We start from the raw sequence: 27,692 nt of genomic DNA on the forward strand, positions 1-27,692 counted from the left end.
CCTTCCATGCCACAATCCAATCATGACGTTCTCTACTTTGTTGTGGATATTGATTATTTTTATATGTTTTATTATTTCTCTTTGTTCTATTACCGTTTGTGTGTGTCAAGCCTACCGGTAGGCCTATATTTAATTAACCCTGTGCATTAAGCAGTAATTTAAAATTAGCCAATTAGTTTATTAACTATTGATAATTAATTATTTTGTTTGCAATCGAATAAGTGAAAGAAATATACTTGAATGATGTGGTGGTATAATTTTTTTTTTTATTATCATAAAAACAACGAAGATTAAATTACGTTATGGCTACATGTCAAGCTTAAAGATAGAGGTTATATATTAATGTGAATATTTTTTCTATTAATTTTTATTTCGTCTTTGTAGATCTGTGTTATTACTTTTATTACATAATTTATATTTAGTTATTGCTTAAAGTACAAAAGCTTGTTTGCATTCTAAATAAGTTTCACTATTAGATCTAATAGCTGTTAGAAACAAAGACAAAATACAAATAGAAAAAGTTGGCAATTAACTTAAGGGAGATGATCTATATTTTGAAATAAATTTGTAATCTGCATTTTTTTCTGCATATTCTTAAAATGTAAGAGAAATCTGATTCTGCGTATCTCTAAGTCTAATGTAGCCACGAAACTAGTATTACTATTAGTATAATACTATAATGACATGTATTGTTACTGTATTTGTATTATCATCATATGGCAGTGATATGATCATTGTCACATTCATTATAATATGAAATTATGATTATATTATAATCATTATAATGAATGATATAAATATAATAATGATGTACCCTAATCAGGCTGACTTATCAATATCATCATAATAATCATGGTCATGACTTATGATGACTTATCGTCTTATGACTATGACTAGTATGACTGGCTAGAGTCGTAGAGTAGACTACACTTAGGCTTAGTGACTTAATTTAGATTCTAAATGATTTATTATACTAGACTTTAACTTTAAGACTTAAGACTAGTCACCACACTAGTCACTAGTGTAGTGGTACTAGATCTAGTGTGTAGACAGTGCAGTAGTACTTAGACTTAGTAGTAGGGCCTAGGCCGGCCTAGGGGTAGTGTCAGTAGAGTAGTGATTAGTCACAATTAGTGTATTAGTTGCTATGTCTAGTGACACTACTGAGTCTACTGTCTAGTCTAGAGTTAGAGCAGTGGCAGTAGAGTCTAGTAGAGTGACTAGAGTAGGTCTTATATTAGTTAGACTCCTATTAGTATTACTCCTAGAGTTTATGGACAATGGGCTGAATGGGAGCTTATGATCATAATGGGTTCCACGACAATTCGTTCACTGACATTTCGTTCACCGACAAATCGTTTACGACTTTTTGTTCACGTGACGATTCGTTCACCAGACATTTCATTCACCCGACAATTCATTCATGCGACATATCGCTCACAGACTATTCGCTTAAGGACAACTTGTTCACCAACAACTTGTTCACTGACAGTTGGTTCATGACAAATCGTTCACTGACAATTCGTTCACTGGATAGTAACATATTTGCTTTTTTTTATTATTATAATTTGATTGTAATGTTTGTTAAAATATTATAATAATTTACATAATTTTATTATTATTTTTCTTTGAAACAAAAATAATTGATTAAGCAAATAAACTACAATTATTTGACTTATCATGATTGAAAGTATATGTGTGCATTTTTTCTCTGTGATTTAAACTTTCTCTAAGAAATAAGGAATATGTTATGCAAATAAAATTAAATTTTCTGAAATAACTAAATAAAAAATCATTAAAATAATTCAAAATTACCAGAGAAGAGTAATAAAAAAATACACCGCTCCATTTTATAGATATCTTATTAACAAAAGCAAATATATGCACAGACACACTAGTATTTTTTCCACAATCCTGTCAGTGTTTTTACGAGGGATAATTTAGATTTTTAACAATGGTACTAGATTTGGTACAATATTATATATATGGTTTCACTGTTCAACTCTGAACGTCACATACTAGATACAGATCTAAGGTTAATACTTATCAATTTTAAGACATCTAAGAAAAAAAACTAATTACTTATACAACACCAGGAAATATTTTGGTTCCCTATAAAAAAAATTTAAATTTATCGCAATACAACAAAACAAAATTATTTCAATAAATTTGTTATTGAAGTCCAAGCAATCAAATTAGTCTACCAATGGGTGGTCACATATAAACAAGTTAACTAAAAAAAAAATAAAATAGAACTCCTTTTAAAATTGATGGAAAGTACTATACTAGTGTCTAGTAGATATTTTCAATGTTAACAGATAGAACATGTGTATAGGCAATGTCCAATAAAGTTTTATTACTTCCAGAGGAGCCACTCTGTCTAGCACTCAACTAGGTGTTAACTAGAGTATCCAGATGAATGGGTAGATTCCCGGTTTTTTTTTTTGTTTTTTTTTTTTTAATTTTGGGGGGTGTAAAGGTATATTAAAGGTGAAAGTAAAAATGTTACCTATAGTAAAGTGAGGGCCCGTTTAAATTTTTCAGCTAGTTTGTAAGATCTCTTTTTTTCTTTTAAGTATAATTTTTATCACATACACTGTCCTCATTAACAAAATATTAACAATAAACAAAAAAAATTATCAAAGAAACTCGGATTAGGCCCGATCTCTAGCTATTTATTGTTTTTGGAAATAATAGCTACAAAAGTTTTAATGTAAATAAATTAAACACGCGACAAGAATATATAATATTAACAATATGTTACTATCCAATGAACGATTTGTCTGTGAACAAATGGTCATTGAACGATTTGTCGCGTGAACGATTTGTCGTGAACCAACTGTCGGGGAACAAGTTGTCTGTGAACAAGTTGTCTGTGAGCCAATAGTCTGTGAGCGATATGTCGCATGAACGAATAGTCGTCGGTGAACGAAATTTAAGTGAATGAATTGTCATGTCCCCGTATATGATGACTTATCTCTATTCACTGATACCGGTACTTATGACTTTTGAACCAATAATAAATATCTAGCTAATTAAACTCTTTCACCACAGCCCCAAGTTTGTGTCTCCCAAACAATGCTCAAATTAATAGTGTGAAGTTTCAAAGATTATTTCTCAAATTTATAAAAGTGTATCATTAGCTAAATTTAAGACTAAGACTGCTTTATTGATCCTTACGGAAATTTGTTGTGATTACAAGGATTCTTTTCTCATATGAAGCCAACACAACAGAAAAATACACATAAATACAACAGACACAACACAACTCTGGCTCCGGATAGGTTGACAATATGAATATTTTTTATTATAAAATTTAAATTGCAAATGGTATAAAAATTGATTTCAAGCAGTTATAATAGATCTACATACTTCAGAACATCATAATCATTTTGTGTCTCCTAGGAATGATAGCTGTATCAGTATCACTATAGATTTAAGATTAGAAAACATTTTTAAAGCTTTTACTTTAATTTACTTAAATATAAATCTCTTTTTGAATGTAGATATTTTCAGATCGCTTTCAGATGTTGTAATAAGTATATTTAAATAAAAAAAATTACCAACAATAAATGATAAAAATGTGGCTGGTATTCTCGACATTAGCCATCTTTTAAATCATTATTAGCACTTGATACTATTTAAAGAAAACTAATTAGTTATTATTCATGAATATTTAACAGTAACAGAAATTTTACTTTTTATAGACTACAGTAAATGTCATTGTCAAAGAGAATTAGTCTAAAAAATTATAGCATTTAAATAGAGTACTCTTGTTTTATTTCACAGACGTCAAGCAAGAAAATGCTTTCATTACCCAGTAAATTGATGAATCATGCTATTGCTAAACAGCCCCTTAAGCACATGCTTTCAAAGCATTTATTAGCTGCAGAAGTATGGCATAAACGGTAGGCCTACTATAGGATATGGATAATACAAAAAAACTTCAAAAATTGATTTTTTTGCAATTTTTTGTGTGGATATTAAAATTTAACCATGATTTATCTGATTTAATTCCAGTGCATGTACAATAGAAATATAGAGTAATAGTTTGGGTCTTGAAGACAGCAACAGACTAGAAGTGGAATGGTATACAGTGGACACTTTGGAAACAGCTAGATGACCTTGACTTTGCAGTTGACTTGGCTCTTCTTTCTCACACACAGCAGCAGATGCAGGAAAAGATAAATGTTGTTGCAGACAAATTCAGCTAGAATGGGTCATACCATAAACAGAGGGAAGAGCAAGGTGTTCAAGATAAAGGCATCCAACAATATACCCATTGCAGTGAGGCGCTGGAAGAGGTGGAAAGCTTCACCTATCTTGGCAGTATCATAGACCACCATGGAGGAACAGATGCTGATGTCAGAACCCGCATTGGTAAAGCTCGAGCAGCCTTCCATCAGCTGAAGAACACATGGGGATCTAGGGAAATAAGCACCACCACCTAGATTAGGCTCTTTAACACCATTGTTAAACTCATACTACTTTATGGAGCAGAGAACCACCATCAACACCATGAAAAAAATCTAGGTATTCATCAATACCTGCCTGAGGAAGATTCTTATAATCTGCTGGCCAGACAAGATCTCGAATGAGGAACTGTGGCAAAGAACAAAACAACAACCCATTGAAGTAGCTATCCTTGAGAGACACTGGAGATGGACAGGTCACACCCTTCGCAAGCCTGCATCCAAAATAAAAAGACAAGCTCTAACCTGAAACCCCCAAGGAAAGAGGAAGAGGGGATGGCCCAGGAATACATGAGCCGCAATCTGGAAGCAGATGCCAAGCAGATGGGCAAGATGTGGGGTAGTTGGGGAGACTCGCCCAGAACCGATATGCATGGAGGAAGCTAGTTGGTGGCCTATGCCCCAGAAAGGACCACAGGCAGAGATGAGATGATGCGTAGTGATACATTACAAAATAGCTATTTTTATAGACAAAAGGATAATGAATTCATTGACACCCTCAGTTTTTTCATAGGTCACACCATTACGGAGTTATGAATTTTGAAACTTAAAAATGGCCGGAGATTGGCTTAGCGTGGCCGACAAGCATCCTTTACTCTATTATTTATTTAAATTTTGTCTGATTTATGGACTCTTGTTCTTCTATTACACGTCTTAAAAGTATTTACCAATTAATTTTCTTTGGTCATTCTCATAGATGAATCCTTTAAATAGATTCTCATCCTCTGAATTTATTTATTAGATATATTTATTTGATCTGGCTTTAATGTTTTTTAAATGGGTAAAGTTCAGAATTTTTTTTAAATGTGGGGCACTGGTAATTTATATTCTCATTTCTAATTTTAACTCTTTCTCTCCTAACTGACGATACCAACGTTGGTTCCACTAGAATGTGGTAAATAATTATGGAGAGAAAGAGTTAAAATCTAATTGATTACATTATTATTGATTTTCTTAATCATTTCTAACATTTTTGTGTCTTACCTTCTAGCCCTTGTTGTCCTTGCTTTTGTATGTTTGATTCAAAGTCCCTTCCCCCAAATCTTCTGTGCACCAAGTTGAGAGGATGTAGGTCTAGTCAGGTCACTAATGGAGATCTGACCCATTTCTAAGTTTCTTTGGGTATCTAGTTAATGTCATTCTATAATTTATGGGGGTTTGGGGATTGAAGCATCTCAATATCATATTCTCAGGTAGGACTGCGAATTATTAATGTTCATAATATTTCTTCGTAAAATAGTCAAAACCTTAATAGAAACATGTTGTTTTTTTTAGGGGTGTGTGAGAATGCTGTTTTGAATATATAGTATCATCAATAGACAGCTGTCAGGAAATATAAATAAAATTTTAAGGCTTATTAAAAAGACCTAATTCTACCATTAGGATTGTTTGTAGTTGTCCAACATTGAATACAGGCTTTCATTAAAGTTTTATATTTGTTTCTTGTCAAAATAAAAAGTTGTATGGCCAAGGATAAAATCTCATTTTTATTTGACCTATAACATGTATACTAATTGTTGATATTGAAACATATTTCTGATTTTGATTAATTAAATTGCACGCATTTAAATTCCCCACATACATTTACAGGACTTTAAGTTCAAAATCTAATGGAATAACTGATACGAATTTGAAAAACTCTGTCAATGGCAAAAAATCAGTTGAAATGAAACAAGAGCCAACATTATCAAGTGTTGATAAAGCTAGACAGATGAATCTAAAAAATCAGGTAAACTGTAACTTTCATCTTGCATGTAAATAAAACATTGCAATGGAAAAATGGAAATTTTAATTCAACAAGAAAAAAAAAATGTCAGCGTTTGCAATCCAGCATTATTTATGTGTAACGAAAAATTGAAACCCTGAATATATCAACCAAAATGCTCTGATTTTAGAATCACTAATATTGATTTCATTGTAGTTGTAGCAAAATATATGAAAAATATGATTAACTATGTTATACCATGATACCATGAGCTCCTACAGATTGTCAGTTTTAGATAAGGTACCCATGACTAATATACTGAGCTGGCGTGAGGCATGGCTTTTTTATGCTCGGATCGATAAATTAGGCAGGTGTGCTGAAAAGGTCTAAATTGGGAATAATAAAAGATTTTCAAGGATCCCTTGGTCTTGTAATAATTAATTTTGAGGAATTAAGATTTTTAAAGTCAATGTTACCATAATGATTGTGTTATGAAAGGTATGTATCATATTTAATAAAGTTTTGAATATTCAAAAACTTTTTAAAAAAATGCTAGAGGTTACATCCAATAAAACCAAAAGGCTTTAAGGAACTAAAATTTAAAATAATGAATTTTTGGGAGGAGGGGGAGGGTGATGTTGTAGTTAACAATAGTTTTTTGTGAGCAATGGATATAAAAAAAAGAAATTGAGCTCTAGAGCTTATAAAGTCTTCTATTTTTGTACTCTTGAAATATTTATATTAAAGCGTTGAAAGACCTTAATGGTTGTTAAAATGAATGTTCAGTTCATTTACTTTGAGTGGATGTGTTTCAGTTGTAAAAATGAATTCCAGTGGATTGCCTGTGACTTCAAAATAAAGCTCCAACAATTCCAGTAATAGAAATTCAGAACACTAATCCAAACATCTTTTTTTAGAAAAACTTCAAAAATTGAAATACTGGTAGTAATAAAGAAACAAGAATTTAATTAAAAGCCAAACCAATAGTATCAGATAAACAAATCAAACTTCTCCTTTTGACTAGGCTGTGCCCCCTCTTGTATATATGCAGTACTCACATGCCTTAAGTCACTATGTAACATCTTGGCCTAACATGGAAATTTCAGCTCTTTATTCATGGAAGGTCATTTTAGTTATTAGTATGTAATTTCCCTTTTATCCTACATTCTCTGTTAAACTATTGAATATAAGTGTCACTGTGTGATTTTATATGTTATGAATGTGGCTGTGGTTATCAATGTAGGCGTGGTGGTGACATTGGGTTCTTGTTACAAATCACAGAATAATAAAATGACGCTGGGTGTAGCAGACACAATAAGTTTAATATAACACCACATAGTGAATACACCATACAATTCGACCCAGGAATGGTCAGTATTAATCCAACAGTAATATACGAATATCACAACTTAGTACTTATTCTATAACCAACTACTTTAAACATCTAACTCTACTGCTTATATCTTAATTGACTCAATACAAGTGCTTGCTACAAGATCTCTATGTGGACTGACTGCCTTTAACTCTCTGGTTCACCTAAGGTCAAAAGTGTTCACCTTAGTGCTACATGGGTTGTGAATAAGATTCACAATATGGAATTAACATACACAATACAGAATTAGGGTTTCTACTCTATGGCACCAACTTTGAGGTGGTGACATTACTTATCACCCCCCTTTTGAAAAAAATTTTTCAAGACATTTTTTTCAGCTTGACGACATAATTATCATAAGTAGGATCAATTGGAATTCTTGGGGTCTATGAAATGTACGATTGCAGAGTTCAAATAGAATTACAAACTTCAAATAAAATATATAATATGATAGTGTCACACAAAATATTTGTTGAATCAAAAAAATTCATACAAGGGCTAGATTCTCCAATCCATCATATTCTTGTAAGGCAATTCAAATAATTCTGTGAGTCAAATACTTTACATCTCAAATAATTCTTTACATGTAGTTTTAATATATACATCAATGTTCAAAGTTCAATATTTACAAGTCTTTTTCATAATAATATGTGCAAAGTGTGACAAAAATTTCAATGACAATCTCCTATGTCACAATGTGAAAAATTAATACAAGTTTTTATTCACAATATCTATTTATAAAAAATTTTTGACACTATAGAAATGTTAGAAGTCTGGTTTTTTTTTAACACCAATAGTACACTATGTACAAATCATGTAGAAAATGTTACAAGTAAGTCTCAATATGTAAGTGATAAGTATAGAAAAATTCAAAATATGTGTCAAAATTCAAGATTAAATTGCTTAATGAGCATTGTTACAAATTCAATGTATCCATTTACTTCAATATGAGGTTTGACATCTCCATAAAAAATTGTTGTGCATTAATATTACACAAGTAAATATGTATAATTCAAGTATCAAAATATTGGATCAAAAGTATCAACATGAAATCAAAATAAATAAGTATCCTTCATAGTGCTTGTTGCATGCACCTTATGTTTCAATTAAGTATTTCTCCATATGACAGTTCAAATAATTTGTAGCTAGTAATGGCAAAAGTTTAACGTTACATTGTTTATCAAATAATTATTGAGTACAAAGTTAAAAAATCTTTGTCAAAAAAATTCAACTGAGAAAATGTGTCAGTTGTGATACAATCTTTGAGTTTACATTAATTTGTTCAAGCATATACATACAAGCATAACATCATAATGGTTTAGTTGTATTCATTTTAATCTGTTGTGAAAAAATGTGTAAGTCCAATTTAAAAGAATAATATCAAGTGTCTCTTTCAGCACTTGAAATATCAAAAAGTTTGTACAACAATCTTCTTGTTTACATCAATGATTGTTACAAAAATATAGTCCATAAGAATAGTTTGACAAAAATGTTTTAAAAAAATACAAGTGTATGTCAATATTTAATTACACTAATTGACATTGAATAAATAAGTTACATTATGAATCAATCTCCTTTTTCAATAGTATTGAAAAGTGTGACTAAGTTATATAATTGTGATAAATGACATAGTAAAAAAATTCCAATCTTGTTTACAATAGCTGTAGAAAAAAAAATTTGTCACAGTTGTTCTCAATACAATGAGAAAAAATAATGTTTACATTGTATGGAAAAAAAATTAAGCTAGGTACTGAATAAGTTTGGAAAAAATTCAATGTTTGTTTACATTGTTGAGTACAAAAATGTTATTCTTGTTGACAAAAGAATGTGAAAAAAAATTGTTGGTTACAATGTAGTAATCAAATTCCAAAGTTTGTTTACAAATAGAGTTTTTTTTTAAAAATGAAGTCTTAGTTCTAGTTCAATGTTTACAAATAGTACTCAATGTTTACAAAATAATGCTCAATGTTTACAGAATAATGCTCAATGTTTACAGAATAATGCTCATAGTTGGTTGTAAAAATAATTTTTTACTTTAAGGTGTGAATCTTAAATCTTTGACATTTAGCAATACAAGTTTTGACTAACATGACATAGATCATTATCTAAGTCATTCTGATTATCTTGAATATATCTGGACATAAAATCAGCAATAACATTATCTTTCCCTTTTATTTGTTTTATTTCAAAATGGAAATCAGCTAGGATCATGGTCCATCTTGTAATTCTACTATTAGTATTTGCTTTAACATTTAGAGTGGTTAATGGTTTATGATCTGTAAATATTAGGAAAAATCTGCCTAACAGATGTCTTTTTAGTCGCAGTGTACACCACACTATGGCTAAACATTCTTTTTCTATGGTGCTGTATCTTGTTTCTGCCCTGGATAATCTTCTACTAAGATATTCTATGGGGACCAGATTATTCTTATCATCTCTCTGCATAAGACATGCTCCTATGGCAGTGTCAGATGCGTCTGTGTATAATTCAAATACTTTATCTTTACTGGGTATATGTAATCTCTTATCATCATTAAATATTTCTTTGAGTTTATCTACTGCTTCTCTACATTCTTTAGAAGCTGCAATTATTTTCTTATATGTGTCCTTGTTGCTGTTCTTTACTTTTAATAAGTCATAAAGAGGAGATATTAATTGTGTATAGTTACTAATAAATTTCTTGTAAAAATTAAATAATCCTATAATGGCTTGAATGTCTTTTTTAGTTTCTGGTGGTTTAACTTGCATTATTTTATTTAGGTTGCTTCTAGTAGGCCTTATTTGTTTGTTTCCTATTTCATAGCCTAAAAATTCTATTTTAGTTTTCCCTATATGTAGTTTATCAGGGGCTATAGTCAACTTGTTCTCCCTCAGCCTATTTAATACTTGTTTGAGAGTTTTAATGTGATTTTCCCAAGTTTTTGAAAATATGCAGATATCATCCACGTAGAAAACTACATCTTCTATTCCCTCCAGCAACTTGGCCATACATTTTTGGAATGTTGCCGTACTGTTCACCAAGCCAAATGGCATCACATTCCATTGGTACACTCCTACTAGACCTGGCAAATTGCAGCTGAACGCGGCAAACTTTTTGGATCTCTCCTCCATCTCTATTTGCCAGAACCCACGGTTCAAATCACAAGTGGTAAATATTTCTGAGCTTCCTATTTTTTCTATCAACTGTTCTGGTAGAGGTAGTGGTTCTGCATCAATCACTGTTTTGCTATTCAATTCTCTAAAATCACAGCACACACGTAGAGTGTTATCTTTCTTTTTGACTATTACTATTGGGGACACATATTCACTTTGTTCATCTACCCTTCTGATTGTTCCATCCTTCAGTAACTTATTTAATTCTTCTTTAACTTTGTCACAGTATGCTGTTGGTATTGTATAGTTTTTTTTCTTTATTGCAGAATAGTCTTTCAATCTGATTTTATGCTGAATTATGCTTGTCCTCCCTAGTTGATTTGTAATCACATCCTTGTACTCTCTCAATACATTTTCTACTTGCTCTTCATTTGCTGCTGGTGTTTCAATATGTTGTGATACAGCACAGGCATGAAGAAAAAAATTTAGTTCGCTATCTGTCTCATCTTCAAATATCTCACATTCTTCCGCCTCATTGCTTTGTACTACCATAGCATGTTCTCTTCTGGGGCTACCTTTCAGTTTGTTGACATGTAATTTCCTCACTATTCCATTCATCTCAACTTCATATGTTACGTTTCCTACTTTCTTTTCAATAGTATATGGACCATCATAAAATTCTTCCTCATCTCGCATTTTTACGTAAACTGTATCTCCTTCTTCAAATTCTCTTAACACTCTATTTTTGTTTTTAATGTCTCTGTGTTTCTTTGTGCTTCTTTTAATATTCTCTTGTGCCGTTTTGACCGCATATGTTAACTGATTTTTGTTCTTCACTATAAGTGGGAAATCTTCTTCTTTAATCTCAAGCATGTTTTGTTTCCATAAATGTAATGGTCCTCTCATTTTTCTGTTATGTACTAATTCATATGGAGAGAAACCTGTTGATTCGTTCTTGGCTTCACGGTACGCAAACAATATATATGGTAGCATCTCATCCCAGTTGTTTGGGTTTTCCATACATACTTTGTCCAACATAATCTTCATAGATTTATTCCAACGTTCTACAATACTGTTCGCCTGTGCATGGTAAACTGTACTAAAGACTTGATTGACTTCTGTTAACTTTGTGAATGCAGCTGTTAGGGCCACTTTAAACTGAGTTCCGTTATCACTGACAATGGTTCTAGGAAAGCCTATCATGGTAAATAATAGTAATAACGTCTGACATATCGTACTTGCATCAATGTGTTTTAATGGGAAAGCTTCAGGCCAGCGTGTGGCAAAATCCATGAATGATAATATGTATCTATTTCCTTTAGCTGTTACAGTTGGAAGTTCAGCTATATCCATGGCTAGTTTTTCGAATGGTGTCTCTACTGTATCTGTTTCTTGTAGAGGTGCTTTGTGTTTCCCTGTGATTGGATTTCTTCTTATGCACTGTACACAACTCTTAGTATATGCCTTCACTTCTTGCTCCATCTTAGGCCAGAAACAGTTGTGTCTTATTTTTTCTAGTGTTCTTGTGTAAGCCATATGTCCAGCCAAGGGACTGTCATGACATGTTTCAATGATGCTTTTTCTCAATTGCTGAGGTATTACTATTTGTAGCACTTCATTTCCATTTCTTATTTTCTTATGCTTTATAGCTACTCCATTTATTTTGCTGTATGGTCCTTCAATTCTGTTGCATAAATTCTTGCATATGTTCGAAATTGTTGGATCATTTTGCTGCATCTCAATTAATTCATCTTTGTTGACATTCATGTTTGGAATTATGGCCATAAAAGATTTGTCTTTCTTGTCATTTTTTATTTTTGATGTGTTCTCCGTTTGACACTCTATATGTACAGTATCTTTGTTTGAAATATACTGTTTGCCTTTATTTCTTTCACTGGTCACTTCACTTGTGTCAGTGTTTCTGCTTTCCTTATCTAATTTAGCTTGAGCTCTTGTTGTTACTGCAGCTACTTCTATATTTTCTTGATTTACACTATTAGCCCATTTTACTAAGGCTTCTTCTGACAGTTCAACTATATTCTCTATGTTCCCTATAATTAGTTCTTCAGCTGGGTTGTTCATTACTATGGCTTTGTATTGACCAGTGAACCATGGTGATTCAATGAAAACTAATGCTGTTTCACATACTTCCCATAAGTCTTTATTTGCATAAGTCAGTGTGACCTTGTCTTTTAGTATCTGTTCAGGTTTTACTAGTGATTTCTTTACAATGATTGAGGTGCAGCCGCTGTCACGTAATGCATATACCTTAATGCCATCCACATAGGCAGGATACACTTTTAATTTGGCTAATTTTGTTTGTATATATGCTACTGTTTCATATTCTATTGGTCTTTCAGTTGCTACAGCTGCTATGTTTTGTCTGGTATGATTGTTATTGTGGTAAGTATGTTGTCTATCTTGAAATTGATCTCTTCTAGACATTCTGTTGTTTTGCCATCTTCTGTTTGTTTGATGTGATCTACTGTTAGTTGGACTGTAGCTTTGCCATGTTCTTCTGTTATATTGTTGTTGATAGGATCTATTGTAGTTAGGACTGAAGCTCTGGAAAGTTCTGTTATCTCTTCCATATTTATGGTTTCTATTTACATATTGCTGTTTTTCTGATGCCATTCTCTTTCTGCACTCTGCTTTGGTGTGACCCAATATGCCACAGAAAAAACATTGTATGCTCTTGGCATATTTAAATTTATTTGTAGTTCTTGGATGGTTTTCTGTCACTGTTGCAGCTACATTGTACAATTCCCTTTTGTCAATGGTGATGTTTGGGTGTGAGTCTTTGTATGTTGTTAAGTTTGATATCAATTCAGCTTCATTTTTTATTTTTCTCTCCTTCAGGAATGAGAATGCTGCATCTGTAACATTTATTAACACATTCTCAATGAGAAAGAAATCTAAGATCTGTTTGGGGTCATCTAAGTTGCAGTTTGCGAGTTGTAGCCACTTTGTCATGTTCTGGCGCATGTCATGTATTGTTCTTTTTAAATCTGCATTCTTGGCTAGTTTTATTTCCCTAAAAAGTTTTCGATAGTGTTCCTCTGTCTTGCCAAAATGTTCAATTAGTCTTTGTTTTACTGTGTTGTAGTCTTTTCTTTGCTCCATAGTGTGTCGATGATGTTTAGTGGTTCACCTCTTAGGTTAGCTAGAAGTTGTTGAGCCATTTGTGCACTATTCATATTTGCTGTTTGACAGATGTATTCAAATTGAATTATGAAATTTTCTAATGTGTCTTCTTTTGGATCAAAGTTCCTAAATTTGCTATGATACTGATGATGAGATGAAGTTTGACTTGCTGAATTGTCTTTATTTTCTTTTGCTAGTTTTGCCATTTTTTCTTCATGTTCTTTTAATTTTATTTCATGCTGGCGTTCTTTTTCTTTCTCTACGTTTTCTTGTTCTTTCTCTCTCAGTCTTCTTTCTTGTAGCCTTTCTTCCCGTTGCTTGTCTTTTTCTACTCTAATTCTATCTATTTCAATTTTAATGAATGCAGCTCTATCATCTTCTTTTAACTTTAGTTTATCCACTATCTCTATTAGTTTTTCATACTCAGCCATTTTCAAAGATTCAAATTAGTAATATAGTTTAGTAATAGATATGTGTACTAGATATTTGTAAATGAAATATTGTACAATAAATACTTATTATTGCTCAAATAGTAATTACAGGTAATAGTAGATATATATTTTGTGCGAAACAATTGAGGTTATGAGGTATCTTAAGTTATTCTTGGTACTTTGTCTAGTCCGTAATGTAATACTTTACTGATCAATTATGTGATTATGTATTTTTAGTATCTCCACTTGCAATGTAAAAATTTATTGCAACAAATAATTCACAATTATGTGAGCCTTATTAGTCTGATAAATAGTGATCAATGTATCAATAGTATCAAAATAGTTCAATGTGCTCAAAGTATATATTATATACAATCAATCTTGTCACAATCTCAAATCAAAATATATCCCATAGTGTATCAAGTGTGTAGTGTAGTGTTGATAATAAAAAATAGGTTGAAATAAGAAGTAAAATAAATATATATATTAATAAGTAATTAGACAAACATAAATACACTATAGATACTAAACAGTCTGCTTTAAAGAGACATTACAAGATAGTAGAAATAGTAGACAAAAGAATTACAATGAGAAATATCTATGACGCAAAAGAAAATTCAACAGATGTAAACAAGACAATATCAATACAAGAGTTTAACAATATGATAGATACTTGACGAAATACAAACTTAACTAATACAGCTATACGATCAAGTATTTACTTTATCTAAAGAGTCCCTACCAATACCTGGATGCTTACTTGAAAAAAAATATAAATGCTCAGACTCAATAGATAATTAAATTTAGTCCCTAAAGTCAAATGTATATATAAATACAAATGTAAACAATGAAAAAAAATTGTGGTGTAGTTCAAGAGAACTAATCAATATTCATTAATACTAAAGGGTAATTAAAGTTACTTCCCTTAAATATTCACTTGATGCTTGACTTGTACATAAAGTTCCGGTGATGCTCCACATAAAATATGTCCACAGTACAGTTCATAAGTAATCCACTTGCTAAATCCGCAGCACAACGGTACAGTTCATAAGTAATCCACTTGTTAAATCCACAGTACAATGTTACAGTTCATAAGTAATCCACTTGTTAAATCCACAGTACAATGTTAAATGATACGGTACTCAAATTCTTGAACAATAGTAATCCAATAAATACTTCATATGTTTGACAGATAATCCATTAAACAATTCATATAGTTGACAAGTAATCCAATAAATAATTCATGTGCTTGATAGGTAATCCACTGTTTCGTACAGTTGCTGAAACAAATATAAATAACTAAAAATGACCTTAGGTAGTGACGACAAGAGAGGTCTAAGAGTGAGAGCGCTCTCTTATTAAATGTGCTGTTAGACAGCGACAATAGGAGTGTGTCATTAGAATTATGACGAGCACTCGATGTAGATGATTCTTGAATATGTCAGCTACTTCGACTGACCATATATCAGCTGTCTTCAAACGATGACTTGAATGACTTGTAGTACTATATTTTCACCCACACCGGTTGTAGTATCACGGTTGTCTAGTTTCACCCACACAGGCTGTAGTATCCAGGTTGTCTCAGCATATCATGTTTGATCTCTTTCGCTTAGGATGTTAAAGTAACTTTGAACAATGCTGTGCTCCTAAAGCTATCTCAACTGGTGTACAAAAAAAATACAACCACATAAATCAGGCTTCCAGATAAATGACACTTAGGACAGTAGTCAACTGGAAAAGTTGAAAATACAGCTCAGACAGGAACAGTTCAAATTGTTCAGTTCATCACAGATGAAAAAATAGCTCGCTAACGGTAACTGTGTCATGGCAGGTCAACATGACATGTAGTAGTAGATCTAGATACCAAGTGTGTAGTCAAAAAAATTTAATAAATTCTGGATTAGTTGCAATTCATGTAAAGTTCAATCTTGAAGTACAAGTTAAAATAGTAGGCACAGTTAACTTTCAATTTCAGCTCTGTTTTCTGTTAGAGTGTTAGACTAGCTGAAGATAATAATAATGAATAATGTCACTCTTGGATCACGTGAATCTCACTTGAAAAATTGTGTGCTGGTCTCAATAAATGTAGATCTAGGTCATCTCTATAATGTTGAATGTGTCGCTGAACGACCAAATGAGAAAAATAGTAGAGTCTATAATAATCAGGTCTTAGCTTTCTTGCTCGTTGAGTGGCGTCATGATTTGTGTAAACAAATATTTTTTAGAGTTACTTTTTCATGTGTTAACTAAATAGTTCACTTGCCAACTTCAAAAATATCCGTATAAATGTTACTGTAAGTAACTGTAGTATTAAAATACTTCTGACAGCAATAGAAAAAAATTCTTGACTTGTTCCTCTGGTGCTCATAAATCCTTTAAGTTAGCAGTTCTGACTTCTGACATCATAAAATATCGTTTGCTGACACTTCTGACACTATAAATGCTGTTTGCTGACACTTCTGACACCATTAATGTCGTTTTCTGACAATAAATGACTTGCACTTTGGACACTTCTGACACCATTAATGTCGTTTTCTGTCACCACTTCTGACACCATTAAATGTCACTGTGTGATTTTATATGTTATGAATGTGGCTGTGGTTATCAATGTAGGCGTGGTGGTGACATTGGGTTCTTGTTACAAATCACAGAATAATAAAATGACGCTGGGTGTAGCAGACACAATAAGTTTAATATAACACCACATAGTGAATACACCATACAATTCGACCCAGGAATGGTCAGTATTAATCCAACAGTAATATACGAATATCACAACTTAGTACTTATTCTATAACCAACTACTTTAAACATCTAACTCTACTGCTTATATCTTAAGTGACTCAATACAAGTGCTTGCTACAAGATCTCTATGTGGACTGACTGCCTTTAACTCTCTGGTTCACCTAAGGTCAAAAGTGTTCACCTTAGTGCTACATGGGTTGTGAATAAGATTCACAATATGGAATTAACATACACAATACAGAATTAGGGTTTCTACTCTATGGCACCAACTTTGAGGTGGTGACAACAAGTTTTTAGCTGTTAATATTTTGTTTGTTTTTTTAAACACTTTAATGTCTGTTAAAACCATCATTGTTTCTTTTGATTCATATATATATATATATATATATATATATATATATATATATATATATATATATATGTTATTATTGTAAATAAATACAAAATCATGTACGGTTAAAAAGAAAACTTTTTTTTTTTTTAAATAGGTTATTGATTCAAGCCTTCCAAATCATGATCCACAAAGAATTACTTCTGAAAGTAGAAAACTGGAAGTCAAAGCCAAGTCATTACTAAAACAAATAGCCAATGAAAAGTAAAAAAATAAATATTGAATGTTTATGTTAATGAATGGCTTTAATAGAAACAACAGCTTTGTAATTCTTATCATTTCTATTATTTTTGTGTAGAGGTACAGATAAAGCAGCCTTTTTATATGCCATCAATACATATATCTCACAAGAAACATTGTATCGAAGAGGTGCTGTGGAGTTCATTTATTCGGCAATGCATGAAATGAAAACTTTTGGTGTAAATAGAGATCTTACTGCATATAAAGCTTTGCTGCAGGTACTAAACAGATTTTTAATATTTTAAGATACATAAATTATTTACTTATATGGACTGTCCCATTCAGTATGTGGTTAGTTTGCTCAGTTAAGAAGCTGTCATGTAAATAACACAGTGTTGTTACCGGTTGTTGTCTTGTAGCTCCAAACTGCTGGTATACAACTAAACCATTGTAAGCGTAATGTGTCTTAACTAATAAAACTTCAATTTACTTGCATAACTTCCTTTTGTGAAAAAAACTAAATAGAATGTTTATATTAATAAAAATGAAATTGAGTTGAAATGAGATGAAATAACTGTGAAAGACTTAAGTAATAATATTCTTTAACAATATCTTAACTCGCTACAATTACACAGTTTTTACAATCTGGGGTCGTCTCCCCTAAGACCAAGTGAGGAAAATGCCACCTATGTTGCATCATTCACAACCAATCACTAACCTCTTCCCACCATCACCATATAAACACACACACACACTCCATAACACACAGTAACTCAGCTGATTAGATAATAATATGGATTAAAATAAAAACCTGAGGTACATTCCAAACAATGTATTCCTGTAATTCTTCAATACCTTAATGTATGCCTTAAAATGTTCCAGAAATTTCCACTCTGCATTTTTTAAAAGTTTTGACTTAGTAGCTTTTTTTGTCTTTATGAAGTCATTTTAAGACATCTGTGGCATTTTATGTCTCAAGAAACTTATACTCACTGCAGGGAGGAAGAGGAAATCATGTCTCATTCTTTTCAACTGCCCCAGGCTAACTGATTTCTATCTCGACAGGTCTAGGTACCAAAAGTTCTTGACCTGTATGGTAAAATACATGCATTATACATACAGCATACTCCTGTTCCAACTTTAAATGTCTTTTAGTTGTCTGCCATGACCTACTCTTCATGTCGTCCTTTCATATGTCTGGCTCTCCATATTGTCTCAGTAGTCTGTATGTCAACTCTGTCAAATGCCTTCTCATTGTCTATGTATGAAACTGATGTTGAGGGGTTGGTTCTATTTCTTGGTCTGTTTCAGAATGATGGATAGCATCAGAATCTTAGCATGATCTCTCCTTTCAGAAGCATGGTCATGGACTTGTATATCTACGTCATCTTTCATTTGGTTTATCAGTTCAGCAGGATGAGGTTTAATACTTTTCCTGGAAAGCAGTTTAGGCTGGAACTAAGGTCAAACCTTTTTGTGAATTTTGATGAGTCTTCCTTCCACTCAATTGGCTCTTACTTGTTTTTTACCGTATCTTGCAGAAAGCTGGCAGAATAGCTTCATGCTGGTCTTGATGTCTACCACAAGCGCTTCTACCAGGATGTTGTCATGTTCTGCAGATTTTCCATTCTAAAGTTTCTTGATTGTGCAACAGATCTCTCCCTCAATGAATGTAGGTCTCTTGCCGCTGGCAGTATCTCTGGTGAGTTTGCAGTAGTTGCTATGTTCAGTATCTCCTAGAAATGATCAATCTACCTCTTTTTCTGTCCTTCTTCATTCTTGTCCTATTCTTGGCTTTGCAAATTTATCTTCTTGATGATAAGAGTATAATTTTTAGTGCTGCTTCTGTTTCCATTGTTTCTATTTAGTTCTCCTTCTGTCTTGGAAGACAGTTGATGCTTTTACTGCTCTTGTTTTGCTGTTGTTCACACCTGCTTTCTTTTCTTTCCTCAATTCTGTGATGTTTCTGCCTTCTGTAGTAGCATTTAGTCAGAACTATAATCCATTCTCTCCTTAAATAATTTTATTCATCCTTATGAGCATCATGATCAGTATAGTGTATTACTGTTACAGACCTAATCAGTCCTCTTTAATTTGTAAACCAAACATTATTGCACAATTACATATAACAAATATATTTGGTGCAATATTAGGTTTTCCCAGAAGGGAAGATGATACCAAGAAATATATGGCAAGTTGAATTTATGCACTATCCTAGACAACAGCAATGTGGAATTGATATGCTAGAACAAATGGAAGTTAATGGTAAAACTTTTGTTTTCTATAAATTATTTGAGTTAATTAAAGATAGAAAACTTTTGAAGGGATTCCTTCATATTTTTTTAATATGGAAAACTTTATAACCACCTATTTTTGAGTCTGTGATTGTCTTAGTTTGTACTCTGAAAATTCAAGCTCCACCCCTTTCTACAGCAGCTATACAAAAAACACCCTAAAACATTACATCACATGCCCATTTTCCTTGTGGTATTTGAGGCAAAATTTTAATTTTTGTTCCTTTTTGCTTCTCTTTAGTTTAATAATAGTTTAATTAATCAATATGTCTAAGCCCTAAAAATTGTTAGGAAATATCTTTTTTTCTTTTGGTAATCAAAGTAAAAATGTCTAGACATGAGCATGACCTATCATAACTTTTGGGGCAGTTTTTTTCATATGAAATAAGTTCACACTGAAAGACCTCACAACACATACACATCAATCTTGAGTTAAGGTCATAATTTGTTTTACCCCTTTTATGTTTTAGCTCTATGCATTTTCAACATCATAATACAAGTTTTATATTTTGTTTCTGGTCTTGAATTATTACTTTCAGAATTTAATATTCATTCATAGTTTACAAAAAATATAATGATAATTTCTGTGAAGAACAACAGCAATCAAATAGGGAAATATTATCTACACATTCATGGACCTGATCTTGTGGCTTCTAGACCCTTGCTTGTCATGATTTGTGATATACCACAAGTATACAAGTGCTAGCCTATTAGTAAATGCAATTTTTAAATTAATTTTTAAACTTTTGAATATATTTCTTAAGGTGTTATTCCTGATGATGAATTTGGAGTACTCCTGAAAAACCGATTTGGTTCAACAGCCCATGTGACAAGAAAATATCTCCGTATGATGTACTGGTTGCCAAAGTTCAAGAACATTAATCCCTACCCAATACCCTACATCCTGCCTACTGATCCTATCCAGATAGCTTTATTTATGTTGAAAAGAATGTGTGTGGATCAAGAAACGAAATACTCTGTTTTAAAGGTAGCTATCAGTGTTATTTTATTTATAAAGAGAGGAAACAATTAAAATCCATTTTTTACTTATTTTATTTGATGTTTTAGACTACAGAATTAGAAGAGAATAGTACACAGGAAGACACATATATTGTCAGTGCACAAAGTCCCATACAACAGGAGTTACTTTCTAAACACAACTGTAACCTGCCATTATTTGTGGAAGGACCATATCCAGTTTACCTACGATACCTTCAAAAACACTACTTTCTCTTGCGAGCAGAACCCAACATAAAAATTTTAAGGCAGAAAAAGCAACAAGAGATAGAAGAAGAGAAAGAAAAAAGTAAGTTTTGCTTAGGATGCTATTTTTTATTTGAACAACAGAGATTTGATTTCTGATTTGCAACCGTTTTTCGGGCAAAACCCAGAGTTGCCTACAAGTACGCATCTCTCCTATTTTGTACGCAAATGAACACGAAAATACGCGAGTACAGTTTATCATCTGAAAATACGCATTTCCCCCTCTAAAGCAAAAAAAAATATTATATATATCAGGGCGTCAATGCCTGGAATTGGCTATTCTTATTAGATCTACCACGAGATAGTATCACTTTTTCACGCACGCTAACTGATTGGGAATTAATTGATTTGTTCTAATTCATCCAGACTTGACCTAGAACTCCTAGAACTAGATCTAGAGATATTTACAATGTCAGGCACCTATTTAAAATTTACGTAAAACTACATTTAGAATTAAGATCTAGATCTAAATAAATCTAGATTATTCTAGATTTAGATCTAGATTTAGATTTAAATCTAATTCTAGTTTATATTCTAGAACAACTTCAAGCATCAGAAATCAGAACACATAACTTTATCTCTACAGCTATTTAGAAAACTAAATAGCCTCAGCTTTTATATTAGAAACAAGTTCAATGACTAATTAGTATTATTATCTGCTTGGAAAAAAATCTTTAAAATGTTTGCTGTTAGTGATTGTAGAAGATGCCAACGCTATCATTGCTATCTCTGAAGATAATGGAATGATATGAAAGAAGAAAATCTGAATTCTTTCAAAATCTGTTAAAATATTTCCAGTGTCTGGATACCTTGTAAAGAAATTTCCTATAAACAAAACTACTATTATAGAATTAGATGTCACCGATCCAGCTAAGCAAACCATTACATCTGGTGTAAGTCTAATTTCACTTGTAACAAAATTCCCATTCTTTTTTAATGAAATTTTTGCTGCGGCTATTATGGAATGTGAAATACACTAGAGGCCTTATGATCATAAAACCATTGTCAAGTGACAAAAACGGTATCTTTCTAACATATTCCAGAAAAGTCTATGACAAAAGTGTACACATTTTAACAAATGTACAAAATGTCTTATACCAGTATAACTTTATGTTTTGTTAACTTTAGGATTGCTGCATTTTGTGTATGTTACATGCTTGAATGATTTTTAGTTTTTTCCTGAGTATATTTCTTTATATTTAGGAAAATACACATTAGCCACTCAAAATACACATTTCCAGATCTGGGAATACACATTTCCATTTTAGCATGTAGGCATCTCTGTAAACCCTAAATGAGCAACTCAACCAGGTTGAAACCCCCAGCACTCTTGCACTCTAGGCTTCACAAATGCATTTTCCTGGTGCCTACAGATGCATTATTCTTCCTATTAAAATAAACAAATTCAGGCCACATAAAGTTGATTGAAAATATGATGGATTTGGTGTAGGCACATATATGCTTTTAATAGGCTTAATCTTTGTTATATCATTGTTTTCAAAAGACTTCTAGTAGGGGGCCTGTTTGGTTGACCCACCAGATGTCAACAAAATTATGATACAATGGAAGAAATATGAAGACTCTTTTGTGAGAAAGAAAAGAAAGCATCACATTGCGAAAAACGTATTCAGTGATGGTAATTTTCCGAAAATGAGATTTGTCATTTTTTTGTATATGCGCACATCCGATATCTGTCTATTTAGATAGTTAGTAATTTAAAACCATCTTGTTTTATCTAGATCAAGAATCTAGGTCTAAAAGTCTTGATCTAGATCAGTGGTTCCCAAAATTTTTGGTCTCATAGGCCCCTTGCCTTGTTTTCTGGTTTTTGGTAGCCCTTGCTTAGTTTTTTGCAAATCCATCACCATAAAAAGTGTTGGGGAGGGAGGGTACTGTTTCTAACCGCAGTGAGTTGGTGAGTAAAAAAGTAATACAAACCACATGCTAATTTGTATATGTTAGAGTATATGTAGAGTAATGAAGTTCAAATTAAAATTTTTAATATGTATAACCTGAAATCATCTACTCAAGCTTATCTTGGAGTCTGAAGATTAAGGAATAATGCAGTATTTCACCTGGCTACACAGTCCTAGCTGTGATCTACGTAAAACACATAATAAATAAAAAAACGCTTGTGCATGAGAGGGAGAAGCTTTGAATATAAACTTTCAGTATTGAACCTTAATTTAGCTAGGTTTATTCTCATTCAGTGGTGTCCATTTTTTTAAACTCTTTTTCTTGTAGTCAACAATGCCATAGTTGATTTTACCCCGTTCCGCAGTCTAATCGATGATATTATCATCAATGTTTGTTACCCCAGTAAGTCTGGGGTAGTCAAACAGAATGTGAGGCACGGTTCCCCTTCTTCCCTGCAGCGGGGGCACAGTGAATCGAAATTTGGCCATAGTCGTGAGAAATATGAGCCATTCAAGTAAAACATTATTTAAAAGGTCCTTTTTAATAGGATGATCAAAGAGCTGAAGATGTAAGGAGAATGTGTTTCTGCAGTGAAGAATGCAGGAAAACGCTTATGTAGTCGGGGCCTCAATATGACTTTTTTTTTCCGCCGAAGGCTGAAAAACACTGCTTTCTTTTAATTCACACACACAAACACACATGCATTCACACGCAAACATAATATACATATATATATATATATATATGCCTGGATCCACTAGTATATATATATAATACATATACATAAACTTCTTATTTATTAACTTATTCAAATTTGTAGTACTACACAAAACATATAGAAATAAATTATAAAGACAATGTTTTCATAACAAACATTTCAACCTTATTAAAATACTGTTAATCAAATTTTTTTTTCCCCTAACAGATATGTTTGAATGGATCAATTTTTTTGATGAAGATTACAAAAGTATTAAACCTGTAGTAAGTGTTCATGAACAAGAAGACAGTACCATTTTAGCATTATGCATAACAGGAACATGCTCAAAATCAAGTGTTCAAACATGGATTAGGTGGCTTGAAAAATCCAATCCAAATCTTACTACAACACCTGTTTTATTTAAATTGTTATCTGAAGACCATGAGATGGAAGTGATTGGTGATAACAGAGCATTTCAAGAACAGAGTACATAAAAAAAAAGTTTTAAAAAATGTATAACTATTTTTTCTATCTAATACACTGCCATGAATGCTGATGATAAATCTAGATGATAACTTAGATTGCCTAGCAACTAAGTGCAACATTGTTGGCTGTTGGATTATACTTATAATTAACTAAGATATGTTTTTTTTACTGTACCGGTATAAAAAAAATTGGTGTTTCTTAGTAAATCTGCTTTTTTTTGTAAAAAATTACATTTAGAAATGTTCTTTTAATAGGATGCAATGGATAATGTTCAAACATATATTGAATAAAATAAACACTAAAAATATTGAAAATGTTTCTACATATCTTGTTAATTACATATAATATTAAAATATTATATATATATATATATATATATATATATATATATATATATATATATATATATTTGTATAGAAAATTGAAAGTAATATTTCGGTAGAAAATAATGTATTAATTTTTCCTTAGTGTATTTTGATCAAAAGTTGGTTGTTCCAATTTTTATCAAGGTTCTTTTCACACATGTATTTGCTGCTTTAGTCCAATGGCTGTGTGAAGCGTCTAGTGTGGTAGCTTAACTTGTTGCCACTGCTGGCTAGCATCTGTGAAAGGGGAGCAATTTTGTAAGTCTCTCTTGCCAGTACATAGCCTCTCCACAGCAAGTCCTATGCAGTACCTCCTCGTGGTGGCAGATGGAAACTGAGGCTGCGAAGCCTCAGGCTAAACTGCAAGGGTCTCGGAGGAGGTTTGGCCCCAAGATGTGAGGCAGGCATGGCCCGTCGGCGTGCGGACACGCCCTGTTGCCCACAAACCAAACCCCTAGCTATAGGTCAATAGCCGCACTGCCTTGTGTGTGTGTCCCTGTAAGGTCTAAGGCTAAGGGAATAAACCCTAACAGAAAATCCGGTCCTGGAACCCCGTAGGCGGGGGGACAGTAGTAAGACTACTGCTCTCTGGCAAACTCCTGCAGCCACCTGTCCCCAAATTGTGATAGCTCGCCATCCCTTTGGACCCGGTCAGTATGGAAGAGAGGCGTGTGCTGACGTGTGGGCAGCCCAGCACTCGCAAATTTACCGCCCAGGCTTTCCCCCAGCAAATGGAGAGGTCACTCCATCTCTGACAGTAATGTCTTTGAAAAAACACGGAGAGTGGTAGTTACCGGTGATAAGTTCCTAGCTGATTGGCGTAAGCTGGAACGCCAGGGACCACTCTTGACGGTAGGAGGGGCTTACTGGGTGGGTGCTTGGTGCTAAGACAAAATAAAAAAGCAAGCTGCTCACCCGCACCTGCAAATAAAATCAAAAGAAAACCCTCAACATTAATGCGTTTAGCAAGCTGGAACATACGGACAATGTGTCCCGGATTCAATACTGACCCTGAACTCGTCACCGACATGCGACAAACAGCTATCATCGACAGAGAACTCAGCAGACTAAACATTGATGTGGCCTGCCTGCAAGAAACCAGACTGGCAGACAGTGGATCTCTTACAGAAAGCAACTATACATTCTACTGGCAAGGAAAACCAGAACAATGCCCTAGAATACATGGCGTCGGCTTCGCAATAAGAAACAGTCTCGTCCCCTGCATTGCAATTTTTCCCATTGGCAATGAAAGAGTAGCACACATGAAATTTGCATCACCGCAAGGCAAAGTTAATATAATCTGTGCTTACTCACCAACCCTTGCTGCACCGGAAGAGGACAAAGACAGATTCTTTCAAGCTCTAGAGGACGTAATTAAAAGTATTCCAAAGTCCGAGCACCTCTATATAAATGGAGACTTTAATGCCCGTGTTGGTGATGGAAATGATGCATGGCCAAAATGCTTGGGACCTCATGGTGTTGGCAAAATAAATGACAATGGCCAAAGGCTACTCGAGTTCTGTAGCTCTCATGAACTGTGTGTAACAAATACATTCTTCTCTGGCAAGGAACGCCATAAAGTCTCTTTGCAGCACCCACGCTCAAAAAGGTGGCACCAGCTTGACCTCTGCATCACCCGAAGGATGGATCTGAAAAGTGTCATCCACACCCGTTCATACCATAGTGCGGACTGCAACTCAGACCATTCACTAGTGCTAAGCAAAATCAAGCTACTTCTCAAGAAGGCTTACACTTCCACTCAACCCAGAACTAGGCGAATTAACGTCAACCATGTAGGTGACCCAGAGAAGTGTGCACTCTTTGGCGAGCTCCTGAACAGTTCAATCCCCTCCTTAAGTGATGAAGAAGACATCTCTATCAGATGGGAGAAATTAAGAGACGTAATCTACAGTTCGGCAATCACCGCCTTTGGGCCTCAAAAACACAAAAATGTAGACTGGTTTGAGGCGAATCTAGCACATATGGAACCTTGCATCGAGAAAAAACGATCTGCACACCTCGCTCACAAGACAAAGCCTAATCCAAAATCTTTGGAGGCCTTCAAAAGTGCTAATAAAGAGGCGAAACAAATGGCTAGAAAATGTGCTAACAACTTTTGGAGGGATACCTGCAACAGAATCCAAGACAGTCTCCACTCAGGAAATAGCAAAGCTCTATTTGATGTCATTAAAGCGGCCCTGGGTCCAACAGTTTCTAAGCCTGCCCCCCTTCTATCCAAATCAGGAGAAAAAAATTACAGATCAAACCAAGCAGCTAGAACGATGGACAGAACACTACCTCGAAGTCTATGCCACACAGAATACAGTAGATGATGTCGCCCTGGCTTCTCTACCAGATCTTCCAGTACTGGAATGCCTAGATGAGCTTCCGAGCCTTAGTGACCTCAAAAAAGCAATTAACTGCTTAAAAAATAGAAAATCTCCTGGGAGCGATGGTATCCCAGTGGAAGTAGTGAAAGTCAACGAATCACTCCTGCTCCCTGAACTCTATATTCTCCTCTGCCGCTGTTGGGAAACAGGTCATGTCCCACAGGACATGCGTGACGCAACTATAGTCACAATTTACAAGAATAAAGGGGATCGGAGTGACTGCAACAATTACAGGGGTATCTCTCTCCTCAGTATAGTGGGCAAAATCTTTGCTAGAGTGGCACTATCCAGGCTGCAAGTGATAGCTTCTAGAGTCTACCCAGAGTCTCAGTGTGGATTCAGGAGTGGTAGATCCACTATAGACATGATATCTTCTCTACGACTACTGCAGGAGAAATTCAGAGAGAGAGACAGACCCCTTTACATTGTTTTTGTTGATCTGACTAAAGCTTTTGACATGGTCAGCAGAAGTGGCCTTTTCAAACTCCTGAGGAAAATAGGTTGCCCTCCCAAACTACTGTTAATTGAGTGTTTTCACGAGGAAACTAAATGTACTGTCAAATTCAATGGAGCCCAATCAGCACCTTTTGAGGTTTGCAGTGGTGTCAAGCAGGGATGTGTGCTCGCACCTACTCTGTTTGGCATATTCTTCTCCTGTCTACTGCATTATGCGTACAGCGACATAAACGAAGGTGTGTTTCACCATACAAGATCCTCTGGAAAACTATTTAATGTATCAAGGCTGCG

At 33.5% G+C, this 27,692-nt stretch overlaps 1 protein-coding gene across 7 annotated transcripts; it reads left to right on the plus strand.

Moving 5' to 3' along the window:
* Positions 1-24,504, plus strand: LOC106067693 (evolutionarily conserved signaling intermediate in Toll pathway, mitochondrial-like). 7 transcript variants are annotated; one of them, XM_056019679.1, is made up of 9 exons: positions 1-117; positions 3,790-3,908; positions 6,063-6,201; positions 17,451-17,557; positions 17,652-17,811; positions 19,687-19,798; positions 20,592-20,815; positions 20,896-21,133; positions 23,933-24,504. In XM_056019679.1, the coding sequence occupies exons 1-9, from the start codon at positions 7-9 to the stop codon at positions 24,196-24,198; spliced, it is 1,476 nt and encodes a 491-aa protein (XP_055875654.1). In that variant the 5' UTR covers positions 1-6; the 3' UTR covers positions 24,199-24,504. The 7 variants fall into 7 exon arrangements, with proteins under 7 accessions (XP_055875654.1, XP_055875656.1, XP_055875657.1 ...); XM_056019681.1 differs by lacking the exon at positions 1-117 and adding an exon at positions 296-331; XM_056019682.1 differs by lacking the exon at positions 1-117 and adding an exon at positions 460-601.
* Positions 24,505-27,692: the final 3,188 nt, after the last annotated feature.

Source organism: Biomphalaria glabrata, chromosome 2, assembly GCF_947242115.1.
Source record: "Biomphalaria glabrata chromosome 2, xgBioGlab47.1, whole genome shotgun sequence".
In the NCBI taxonomy this organism is placed as follows: Eukaryota; Metazoa; Mollusca; class Gastropoda; family Planorbidae; genus Biomphalaria; species Biomphalaria glabrata.